The sequence below is a fragment of the Herpailurus yagouaroundi genome, unplaced genomic scaffold (assembly GCF_014898765.1).
Source record: "Herpailurus yagouaroundi ecotype Mexico unplaced genomic scaffold, PumYag 221, whole genome shotgun sequence".
NCBI lineage: Eukaryota > Metazoa > Chordata > Mammalia > Carnivora > Felidae > Herpailurus > Herpailurus yagouaroundi.
In genome coordinates, this window is record NW_024412452.1 from 9,106,594 (window position 1) to 9,118,881 (window position 12,288).

The 12,288-nt window shown below is 41.5% G+C and overlaps 1 protein-coding gene across 1 annotated transcript in view; it reads left to right on the forward strand.

Moving 5' to 3' along the window:
- The window catches only part of TACR1 (tachykinin receptor 1), a 149,797-nt gene that overhangs the window by 74,741 nt on the left and 62,768 nt on the right, over positions 1-12,288 (forward strand). Inside the window, exon 2 of the mRNA XM_040458405.1 lies at positions 6,990-7,184. Coding sequence (XP_040314339.1) covers positions 6,990-7,184 — 195 coding nt within the window. The remainder of the gene's footprint in view (positions 1-6,989; positions 7,185-12,288) is intronic.

Genomic DNA, 12,288 nt, shown 5'->3' on the forward strand with positions numbered 1-12,288 from the left:
GTTTGCATGTACAATGAAAGGCAAAATCACCACAGAAAGTGTCCAAATAGTTCTATACAGTAGAATTATTCAGCCTCTATTCTGCTTATGTTAGTGATAATTTTCCAGGCCTCATATCAACCCTGCCAACCATGGTCTGGTGACCTGGGCATTACAAGGCTATAGGGAGAAGACACAGGATAACTGACTGTTTATCAGGTGGTTGATGGGACTAGAAACATTGAACAATAGTCCCACCACTACCTAAGTCCAAGTATATTTCACTTCACCAGTGATTGTCCCGCCTAACGTACTTGAGTGGGAGATATTATCAGGGCCGGGATTAGGGTGAGGCAAGGGAGGCATTAACCTTGGGTGCAAAATTTAAGTTTGGCACCAATGATTCAGCAATCAAAATAAAATATTTTAATGCAATATTTTAAAATACAAAAAATTAACGCAAACAATATATGCTGAGCAAAATATCAAAATTATCAACAAAGAGCCAACTCTGTATTTGTACAAGCCTGGCAATGAGTGCCTCACTCACATGATCCTGCCTTTATCTGGTGAAGAAAGGAGGCCTGTGGGAGAAGAGAGGGTGCTTGGGGCGCCAGGGTGGCGCAGTCAGTTAAGCATCCAACTTCAGCCAGGTCACGATCTCGTGGTCCGTGAGTTCGAGCCCCGCGTCAGGCTCTGGGCTGATGGCTCAGAGCCTGGAGCCTGTTTCCGATTCTGTGTCTCCCTCTCTCTCTGCCCCTCCCCTGTTCATGCTCTGTCTCTCTCTGTCCCAAAAATAAATAAACTTTGAAAAAAAAACTTTTTTTAAAAAAAGAAGAGAGGGTGCTCTGGTGGAGGAGGAGATGGGAACATGCCGTTCTCTGAACCGCCCCTCCCCTCACCCAACCTTTCTGTCTCAGGTGCCCCTGCTTTAAGTTTTCATGCAAATCTGGCCCACCTCTACAGGTAGAAGTCCTCAGGATATTATACTTGGTTTGGATCTTTACGGGTTTTTCCCCCACAGTTCATTTCAGGCCTAAGTCATGCATAGTTTTATGGTAGCCCTGACTGAAGACTTTATATCTGCATCACCTTTGGACCACATAGATCCTTTGATCACACATAGGGCAGGACAGCTCAGCCATCAGTTAGCTAAATTCCCCCCGCTCAATTAACTCTAAATTGTTCCAGGCTCTCGGTTCCACTTGTCTTTGCATCTGTTTGTTATGGTTTTATTGACTGTGCCATTGCTGTCAGCTAACCCTTTTTGAAATGAGCCCACCAACAGTGATGTGAATCTATGCTGGGTTTGGAGGTCAAAAAGTCATGCTGCTTAGAATTGTGCATAACATAGCAGTGAGGACTCAAGGGGCTTTGCCATGAACAAAAATGCTTTCGTAGTATGTGAACTTCAGGCCACCTCTGTTGGCTGCTCAAAGGCCTCTTTGATTATAGTTGTGTGACGCTTAAGCTTAGCTGAATGGACAAAGTTGCTGGTCAAGTGATCTGGCTAAATGAGGATTTTGATGATTAAAGAAATGTCCTAGAAGAGAACCCCAACTGATGCCCCAACAGGTGCTACCTGGGATGGAAAGGGGTGAGTAGTAGGAAGGGAAAGCATGGGGCAACCTCTTGTTCAGAGGAAGAGTTGGACGGTGATGCCATGTAGAAAGACTGAATTTTCTACATAGTGGTCAATGTGGAAGTTAGTCAGCAAATACTTATTGAGAATTTACCTAAGGGTTTAATGTCAAGAGATAGGAACTTCTGAAGACCTAGGTCCAGTGAGCCCTTCCTGCAAGATTATCTGTATGACAGAAAATACTAAGGAATAATTATTCCCACATAATAGTCTCACGTATGTTCAGACTGGGACGAATGAAGGTATAGTAAGAGTGTAGTTCTCCTATTGCATTTATTTTTATTCAACAGCCATTTATGGAGCCCCTGCTATGTACCAAGAAATTTGTATATTCAATTATTCAATTAAGCTTTCACTGAGTATTTACTATGTCCTGGGCACTGAGGGAAGCCAAGGAAACCAGCTTGAATAAGTCACAGCAGCTGCCATCTCCAAAGAATCTGTCAAGGATGAATCGAGACAAGGTAGATAGGCAAATAAACTGAAATGTGGTCCATACAAGGTTAGAGATCTTCACAACAGGAAAGGCAGGGCACCTAAACCCAGTCATGGGACATGATAAATGGGCCAACTCATGAAAACAAGTAGGAGCCATCCAGGAGGAGTAAAACCATCATGGGTTAGTGACCACTATACTCAGACAAGGGGCTGGATTATGGGTCATGAATGGTAGCTGACCACTTTACTAACTCCTTGTGGGCATTAAGATCTATCCACCCAGTGAGTTTAAGTCTTAGAGTCCTCAGTCTGCCAAAGTTAAAGAGTGTTTCTGAAGAGTACACAATGTTCTCCTATGGTTCTAATTCCTCCTGCTCTTCACTTCCCATAAACCAGACCAAGGGTCAGCAAACTATGGCCCACAGTCAAGCCCAGCCACCACCAGTTTTGTAAATTATGTCTTACTGACACACAGTCATGAATAGTTGCCTTGTCTGCTTTCACACTACAAAGGCAGAGTTGAGTAGTTATGAAAGAAACTTTATGGGCCACAAAGCTTAGAATATTTACTATCTGGCCCTTTACAGAAGAATATTGCCAACTTTTGAACCAGACCATAGCAGCCATGCTCTCAGCTGCCACTATTCCTCATCATTTGAACCCAGGAAGATGTAGTCCCTTGACAGAAATTCTACCATCCCAGGAGGGAGGGAGTGGGGGTAAGGGAGGTCAGGGACTGGACCTGGAGGAAGGGCCTGGGAGGTCCGGTCTCTTGGCAGAGGAAAGACATCCTCTCTGCCAGGTGATTTAGGGCTGGTACAAGAGGACGTTATGAGGATACTGGGCATTGTCAGAAGACTGGAATTCCTTTTCACAGTAAGATTATTTCACTCTGCCTTTACAAAAATGTGCAGCCTTATATTTTGCCAGATTTCAGGGACTCTATGGAGAGTTCTTTTTATAAAGCATGATCACCCAAGAGGAAGATAGCACCTCAGGTGCTATGTTTCAGCTCAGAGGCCACATGCAATTCAAATCAGAGCCACTGGCCCTCCGTGGGACTGGAGCAACCTGACGTGGAAAACATAATCCACACCCCACACAGCCTCCGGACCCCTGTCTCTGGCAGCCTGATGATTAATGTGTAAACCAGGAAGACGTTTCATTGACTGCCTTCTGGTCTCTTGAGCACAGTGCAGTCAATAAATATTTATTGAATGCATTTTCCTAAGGCTTAGAGCACTTGCTCAATGATAACTCATAACTGAATAAGCAAGAATTGTTCAGGGGGGTTACAAATAATTATATAAGTGTATATTAGTGGGATCCAAGCTCAGAATGGTCATCAGGAAAGAAAACACACATTCATCAGTGGACAAGTTACCTGAGTGGTACTAGGTTTAGTGTAAATAAGAGAGAAGCGTGTCTCTTAAGCCCCAGAAGTGAGGATTGCCAAACAAAGAAAGAAGGAAGGGAGAAAAAATGAAAGGAAAGAGATAGATTTATAAATGGCTCTATTCTGAACAAATGAAAATACATACATTTTTTAAGGCCAATCTTCTGTATTCTCTCTGGCTTTATGTGCGTAATGCTTTCATCTGTCACTGAAATGGCTCCTACACTCAAGAAACGGCAGAGTTAACTGAAATGGGCTCCCAAGTTGTAATTTTTGCAATAAAGATAAAATATGACTTTCTGCAACCCATTTGGAGCTATAGCACCAATATGCTGATGCAGTTCCCCTTAAGCCCTAGTCACATTAGATTCTGAACAGTGTATCACCAATGAGGGGTTGGGGATGGGTTGTAAGGTATGTTTATTTAAGATTGAATGTTTATGCTGAGTGAAATGAAAATTAAAATCTTGCATTTGAGATAATATTAAAAGGGGGCAATATAATTAGCACGTTGTCCTCTGTGGGGTCTCAAGCTCCTGTGAGGCCTGAGAATGGCACAGCTACAGTGAGAGCAGAAGCCTGGATGGTGCTGGAAAGGAAAGACATCTTTATGGCTATGTGTCCAGCTTTGTAGGGGAAAGATCTTGCCTCTGGGAAATGATCCAGTAAGAAATCCTAAACTAATGCAAACACTCAAAGAGATTCTGGCCTTGACTATCCAGGTCCAGCTCTTCACCAAATCGGAAAGGACAATAGTGGTTTCACAGTTCACCTCTGCCGGCTCTGTTTCTGGGTTCCCTATCCACTGCCACCCCATGACTGAAGAGAAAACCAGTGCTTCATTGCCTTCAGGCAGCAAGAAATTCCTTCAGGAGGGAAACCAGGACTTCTCAGGGTTTTTTTCAGGAGACCACCCCAAGGATGGAAAGTCATCAGGTCTATTATGTAGTGGACCTCACTAGGAAACAGCTATGGCCTCTTGAAGTCACCTAAAGAAGACAGACAATGCTTGATTCACAGTATCTTGAGAGTCGTCTTTGCCCTTTTGGTGCTCTAGAGAACAGCTTGAATGATTACCTTTATAGCCACCAACTCAACTGAGGAGATTTGCCCAAAGATTTATAGATTACTGCTTGCCCCCACCAAAATATCTGTTCCAAATCTATTCCTAATTCTACTCTCTCCTGACTTCCAGACTGCTTGCTCACTTTCCAAAAGAGGCAGAAGGTAAATATTCTGGGGAGTTCCTTCCTGAAGGTTATCACTTCTGCTCATATATGTAAAGGCTGACCTGAAGTACCCTAATATCCAGCCTCCACACACTGAACACCTTCAGGAGCATAACTATAAAAGACCAAAGAAGAAAGCCTAGGTCCCTAGCAAGAAAATGTAGAGAAAGGTATTTTATATTTTTTTAATTTTTTAAAATATTTATTTATTTATTTTTGATAGAGAGAGAGACAGAGACAGAGCATGAGCAGGGGAGGGGGGAGAGAGAGAGAGAGAGAGAGAGAGAGAGAGAATTTGAAACAGGCTCCAGGCCCTGAGCTGTCAACACAGAGCTCGACATGGGGCTTGAATTCACGAACTGTGAGATCATGACCTGAACTGAAGTCAGATGCTTAACCAACTGAGCCACCTAGGCGCCCCAGAAAAATATTTTAAAGTTTAGGATTATGGGACACCAGGGTGGCTCAGTCAGTTAAGTGTCTAACTCTTGGTTTCAGCTCAGGTCATGATCTCCTGGTTTTGTGGGTTTAAGCCCAGCATCGGGCTCAGTGCTGGCAGTGTGGAGCCTGCCTGGGATTCTCTATCTCTCTCTCTCTCTCTCTCTCTTTCTCTCTCTCTGCCCCTCCCCCACTCACGCATTCTCTGTCTCTCTCAAAATAAATAAATAAACTTAAAAAAATTAAGAATTATGATAGGACACTCAAACGAACCTTCGCAAAAACTGAGCCATCAAGCTCCCCAGATAAGAAGTCAGATCTAATCATAACAGAGAAGAGAGGAAGGCTCTGAATGTTTCGGGCCCGTCAGGCTGGACGCTCAGCAGATTTGTCCCAAATCCAGCAAGCACACCTCTTTAAGCCCCTCCAGCAGTCCCTCTGCCATACCAACTTGATTACCTCCTCACCCTCAGTAAGGCTCTAAGGTATTTATCAGATTACCACTTGAGGTCACATATCCCACTGTCATGTTTTGTGGCTGCTTATTTATGCGCCTACTCTCCCTGAAGAAATTAGAAGCATGGAGCCAAGAAGGAAAAGCTGTGTTCCACATGCAGCAGGTGCCCAGTGCGAACGTGTAGAGCACATACTGAATGAAATTGCTTTACTTGTAACCGTGGCACCAGTTCTGGCCTACAGATCCTAGGAGTCCAAAGAGTGTAGAAAAAGCATTATGTGGAATTATGTGCAGACAGCTGACAGCTGGGATGCTGTTTGTCTGCTCATTTCTGAAGTCTCCATTGACCATTCTGTCCCACAGGAGCCAGAAATACCTGCGTGTCAGAAAATCACATATGAGGCTTTGTCAGATAATATTTAAGTCTCAAAGGCAGGGTGAGATATAATTTCTACTCTGACAAAAAAAAATGCATATTTTAAGGGATGGATCCATAAATTTTGCAAGAAAAACACGCAGGGCAGGATGCCTTTCAAAAGGGAAGATGCAGAATTGATGGGATTATAATTGGTATGAAATGCTGATTGGAATATTTATTATTCCTAAGATCTCTGCTGCATTTCAGAGGTGGACACACTTGTTCAACTGGCACCATTCAGTGCTCCATCCCAGGTGAGAGGAGATGGAGGAGGGAGCAATTCCAAGTCCTGGGTCATCATTCACTTTGTTCAGGGTAGACATTCCATCTTCCCTGGACTACAATAAACTTAACTGTGTCTGTTTCAGCAAATGGAGACTTTCCCCCGTGAAGCATGTGTTGTGAGCCACACACTGACTTGTAGATGTTCAAAGAACTTCAACTTGAAGATTTATCCAGGGGCTGATGTTTTACTGTTAGGCTACTACTTTCTCACCATACACATTCATTTTCCTTCAAACTGTAGACACCAACATAAGGTTGCCAGCCTTTTAAATTGCCACATAAAGACTTTAAAAACCACTATTTCTATCAGCATTATTCTTTAATCCAAAAAGGATAAAGGTAGTGTTTATATTGAATAAATTTACAACATTGTTCTTATTCTTCTAATTCTACTGTAGGCCACTGATATATACTTGGGTATAGACCATGAGTGTTCTAGTGATGAAAACTTCTCTCCTAGAATGTTGCTAGATGGGCTCTAAAATACTTAAGAACCTGGATGACTTTTCTCATGGATTTTAGGGGTTTATGTCCTAAGAGTCATAAAACTTAAAGATAGAATATGCAAAAAGGGATCAGAAAATAGTTGTAAAAATCATCAGAAGTCAAAGGTTTCCCTGGAATTTTTCACTGATAGGAACAATGCTAATCACTAATGCAAATTTTGGTGACCAAATCAAAAATTTGTCCTTTCTTCTCTGTTCCAGGTACATGGCCATCATCCATCCCCTCCAGCCCCGGTTGTCAGCCACGGCCACCAAGGTGGTCATCTGTGTCATCTGGGTCCTGGCTCTCCTGCTGGCCTTCCCCCAGGGCTACTATTCGACCACGGAGACCATGCCCAACAGAGTGGTGTGCATGATTGAATGGCCAGAGCATCCCAACAAGATTTATGAGAAAGTGTGAGTAGGGGTGACTCCCTGGTACCTCTTTTGCCTTTTCTTATTTCTTCTTTCTTTTCATGTTATTTTGTTGGTTAGGATTTAGTGTCCATCTATAAGCATTTCTCATAGCCACTCTTGATGTCAAGTTGATATGTCCATAATTATCAAGGGATTATTATATCCCAAATACTACTGTGGACTTTGAATGAAAATTAGAAAAAATGTCATACTTGCATCCTGTTATAGCCTACCCTCCAAGTGTTCTTCCATATCCTCCCGCCATTTACCAACAACTCTGCCCTGCCAGTGTCTGCATTGCTTTGCCTGGGAGCCTTTTGCTTTTTTGAACACTACTCTACCCTCTTGCTCAGCATGCCAGAAGGTGGGGGAATTATCCCCTGCATGCAGCAGCTCTCAACAACTGATAGGGGTTGGTGTATGAACACCCCAGCTCCCTCACCTTTCAAGTGGGATGTCTCTGAAGTGTGGGTTTTACACTATATCCAAGGTTTTGTCTTGGGATTAAGCTCCAGTCACCCCAGTGGCAGCTGGCTCAATGACACACCTTTCCTTATACCACTGGCCCACTCCCTACTAGTATCTCTTTCTCCCCCTAACCAAGTCACTTGTTCTTGAATCTTTATCTCAGAATGTGCCTCTGGGGAAAACCAAGCCAAACCACCTATCCTCTAGGGCTTTCCAGGTGGGGAAAATGCATTCCAGGTGCATTCAAAATGCACGGGAAGGCAAGGCCAGGGCACTGAGACCTTATGAGTTACAAGTTTCCTATAAGGCAGTCCTGCTTATCTTCCAGGGCCTGACTGATCACATTTAAGGTTTTCCAAAGAAATCCTGGCAATTTTCTCCAAGCCTACTTCTCCTAAAGGTGACACTGAAATGGCTTATTCTTTGTTTCATTCTGCCCAGGTGAGCGGCAATGTGACATTTATATTACCATCAGTTTTCTGGACTCAGAGCACATGGATAATGTGGGTCCTTTTGAAAGTTCTCTATAATCCTCCAATCTTGGGTTTATTATGTGAATCATAAAAGTACACTGGTGTTAATAATCAGATGATCTATGTTTTAATAACAAGATTGCCATTACCAGCTATGTGACTCTGGGCAAGGATAACAATCTCCCCTCATTGTTAAAATGCAAGATGATAAAACACCGCTTCCCATAAACAACTATTGTGAAGAGCAAACAAGATAATGTATCCTCACCTTGTAAGCAACTAAATGCCATACAAAAGGCAAGATATTATTATCGAGCCGAATTCATCAGGTAGCAGTATAGTCATTATAGGCCTTTAATCTGATTAGATGGCTACATGAGACATTAACTGTTGGCCCCCAAGATTTGAGGGTACAAAAGCCTGTTGCATAGAGTTATACTGCTGCATCTGTCCTGGGGAGCATGGAAATGGGGCTTGCCAGAAAGCAATACATAAAGCTCAGACTTTGCCTTCCAGACACAGGCAGTGGGATTTAATCGATCAAGCAGTGGGGGGATTAATGCTCAGCCTAGAAGGAGACATTGGAAATTATTCTTTCAAATGACACTACAAGCCTGAGCGGGGTCTCAGCGGGAGAAAGAACATAGCTTTGGAAACCATACAGGGCCTGTGAATGTGTTCAAACCAGAAGGTTCCCTGAAAAGGGAAAAATAAAAACCCTCTGAATTAAATCCCATTATAAACTGCTTAGAAACTGCCCTCAACTGTGTGGACTATAGCACGGCTCTTGATTATCAAGATCTTTTCCAAGTCTGGTCACCTTTCTAAAGTTTTGCTTCAAAATATAGTTCATTTATCTTCCAACAAATTCAAAGTTTAATGTGGGAATAAAGGTTTATTTTTCCACAGATCTCTGGAGTTTTGTCCAAGAAACAGTAGTATTTAAAGTTTTACTTTTGAACATTCTGCTGTTTTATGCTTATTAATGACTAGAAAGCCCTTTGAGACTCAACGAAGTGTGCCAGATTGTCTTATTTCCTTGCTTTGAGAATTTAGGGTGGCTGTACTGGATGCATGATTATTTTGCCATCATTGTTTACTGCATGATTTTTTAACTTCTTTTCTATTTATTTGTTTTTATTAAGTTTTAAATTTTAATTCCAGTATAGTTAACATACAGTGTTATGTTTGTTTCAGGGATACACAGCATAACAGTGATTCAACAATTCTATATATTACTTAGTGCTCATCATGATAAGTGCTCACCTATTTCACCCATCCTCACAGCCACCTCCCCTCTGGTAACCCTCAGTTTGTTCACTCTAATTTCTTGGTTTGTCCCTCTCTCTCTTTTTTTCCCCTTTGCTCATTTGTTTTGTTTTTTAAATTCCATATATGAGTGAGGGTGAATGGATAAAAATGTGAGGTACACACACACACACACACACACACACACACACACACACACACAGAGGAATATTATTTGGCCATAAAAAATAATGGTATCTTGCCATTTGCAACAACACAGATGAAGCTAAAGAGTATAATGGTAAGTGAAATAAGTCAGAGAAAGACAATACCATATGTTTATTTCATGATTTTAACCTCAAAAAATGAGTCTGGAGAAGAGCATCTGATTTTATCTATTCAAGATGTGTCAGTTGTTTATGGATGCAGTAGTAAGTTAAAGGAATCCGTATTTGCCATCCACGTACAGACTGTGAAGTGAAGTGAACATATTTCAAGTGCATAGTAAGCTTTATGTAAGCCAATTTTTTTTGTCAATATCCTTCATAATGCATTATGATATATTTTGGGGGAATTTTTTTACTAGCTCTAAACTAAGTACTCCCTTATATTCTCTTCTACTAAAACTGATTGCCATTTCCAAAGCACACAATAATCCCAAATTTGAAACCAGAAAGAAACTTCATTTAAGACAGTATAATGAGTAGGATAAGAACACGGGCTCTGGAGTTAAATGAAGGATCAACTCCCAGCCATATCACACTCTAGTTGAGTCATCACAGTCAAGTTATTTAAGCCTCTAAGCCTAATGGAACATTCCACAAAGAGGTATTGAGAGAAGTAAATAAGGCACATGCTTAGCCCAGTGCCAGGCACAGGAGAAGAGACTGGTGAATGTTAACTACAGCCATCAGCATCATTCATTGATCTGGATGCACAGACAGATGACTGGCAGCAGACAGTGTGGTGGGCAGGTGCTTAAGCCCAATTTGCCTGATGAAAAATCTGTGTCAGCTAATCATATAAAAGGGTTTTGTGAAAAATCTTAGATTGCTGCATTTGCCTTCTGGCTGCATTGTGAAACCCCAGTCCTGATCATTCATCATTCAGATTCTTTATTAATACATGGATTAAATTAAGCACTATTAAAGAAAAGCAATCCAATAAAAGGAAAACTTTGAACATGCACTTCACAAAAAGAAATGTCCAAATGACCAATAATACATGAGGAGGCACACAACTTCATTCATCATCAGTCAAATATAAATTAAAACCATAGTGACATCTTACTGCACACCCATTAGACTAGCAAATGTTAAGAAGTCAGACTCAACTAAGAATTTAGAACTTTCGGTGTAATTAGGAAACAATGAGAACCTTTGTAGACTGCTAGAAGTATATATTGATAAAACCATATTGGAAAACGTTTTGTAGTATCTAGAAAAGCAGAAACTATCCATACACCATAACCCCACAGTTTCACTGAGGGGTAATTGCCCTGGAGAAATTCACGCATGTATGCACCCAGAAACATCTAGCATAAAAAGCATATCAGTGTTTTTTTTTAATGCCTGGAATTGGAGATACTCCAAACGTCCATCATCAGTACGATGGGTAAAAATTGTGGTACAAGCATGTAACAGAATACTATGTAATTAATACAATGAACAAAATGTATTTCCATGCAACATGGATGGCCCTTACAAACAAAAATTTTAAAACAAAATGAAAGTACATCTTCAAGGGCACATCAGTAGGTGGCAAAACTATAAATGCAAACAAAGAAGTAGGGACCATGAAAGCAACGACATGTTTATCTCTCATGGGAGAAAAGGGGTGTGATCAAGAAGATGCACTTAGAGGTGCTTCTGAGGGGCGGGCACTATTATATTTCTTGAGCTAGATAGTAGTAGCATGAGTGTTTGCTTAAAAATTACTCCTAACACCAGGTAATTTTTTTCATCCACTTTTTCTGGAATGTATGTTTCATATTTTTTAACTTAAAATTAAATCTTATTCAAAGGGTTTTGGTTTTACAAGCTCCCAAGAAACTGCTCTCATTGGGACAATCCTAAGAGTTCCTTCAGAAGAAACTACCTTTTGAGGTGTGGGACTTTGCCTGGAATGATATTATTCATAAGTATTTACCTTTGAATAAGCCAACTTCATTCTCATGTTTACTTGACCTCGTGCATTTTGCCTTGCTGACTTTTACACTTAAGCCCACCTGGAATTTTCCCAATTTGTTCAAGAGAATATAGGACAGATGTTGTCCCTGATGGGAGAGACAAATGTTCACCAGAAAATAAGACCCAGACAGTCTCCACAGCCCTGATCCCTTGCTGCTATATTCATAAGCACGCACCTCTGGGCTACAAAATGCTACAGATAGACTTGGTCAATTTCCTGGAAAATCATTTTTTTTCAATATATGAAATTTGTTGTCAAATTGGTTTCCATAAAACACCCAGTGCTCATCCCAAAAGGTGCCCACCGCAATACCCATCACCCACCCTCCCCTCCCTCCCACCCCCCATCAACCCTCAGTTTGTTCTCAGTTTTTAAGAGCCTCTTATGCTTTGGCTCTCTCCCACTCTAACCTCTTTTTTTTTTTCTTCCCCTCCCCCATGGGTTTCTGTTAAGTTTCTCAGGATCCACATAAGAGGGAAAACATATGGTATCTGTCTTTCTCTGTATGGCTTATTTCACTTAGCATCACACTCTCCAGTTCCATCCACGTTGCTACACAGGGCCATATTTCGTTCTTTCTCATTGCCATGTAGTACTCCATTGTGTATATAAACCACAATTTCTTTGTCCATATCAGCTGATGGACATTTAGGCTCTTTCCATAATTTGGCTATTGTTGAGAGTGCTGCTATGAACATTGGGGTACAAGTGCCCCTATGCATCAG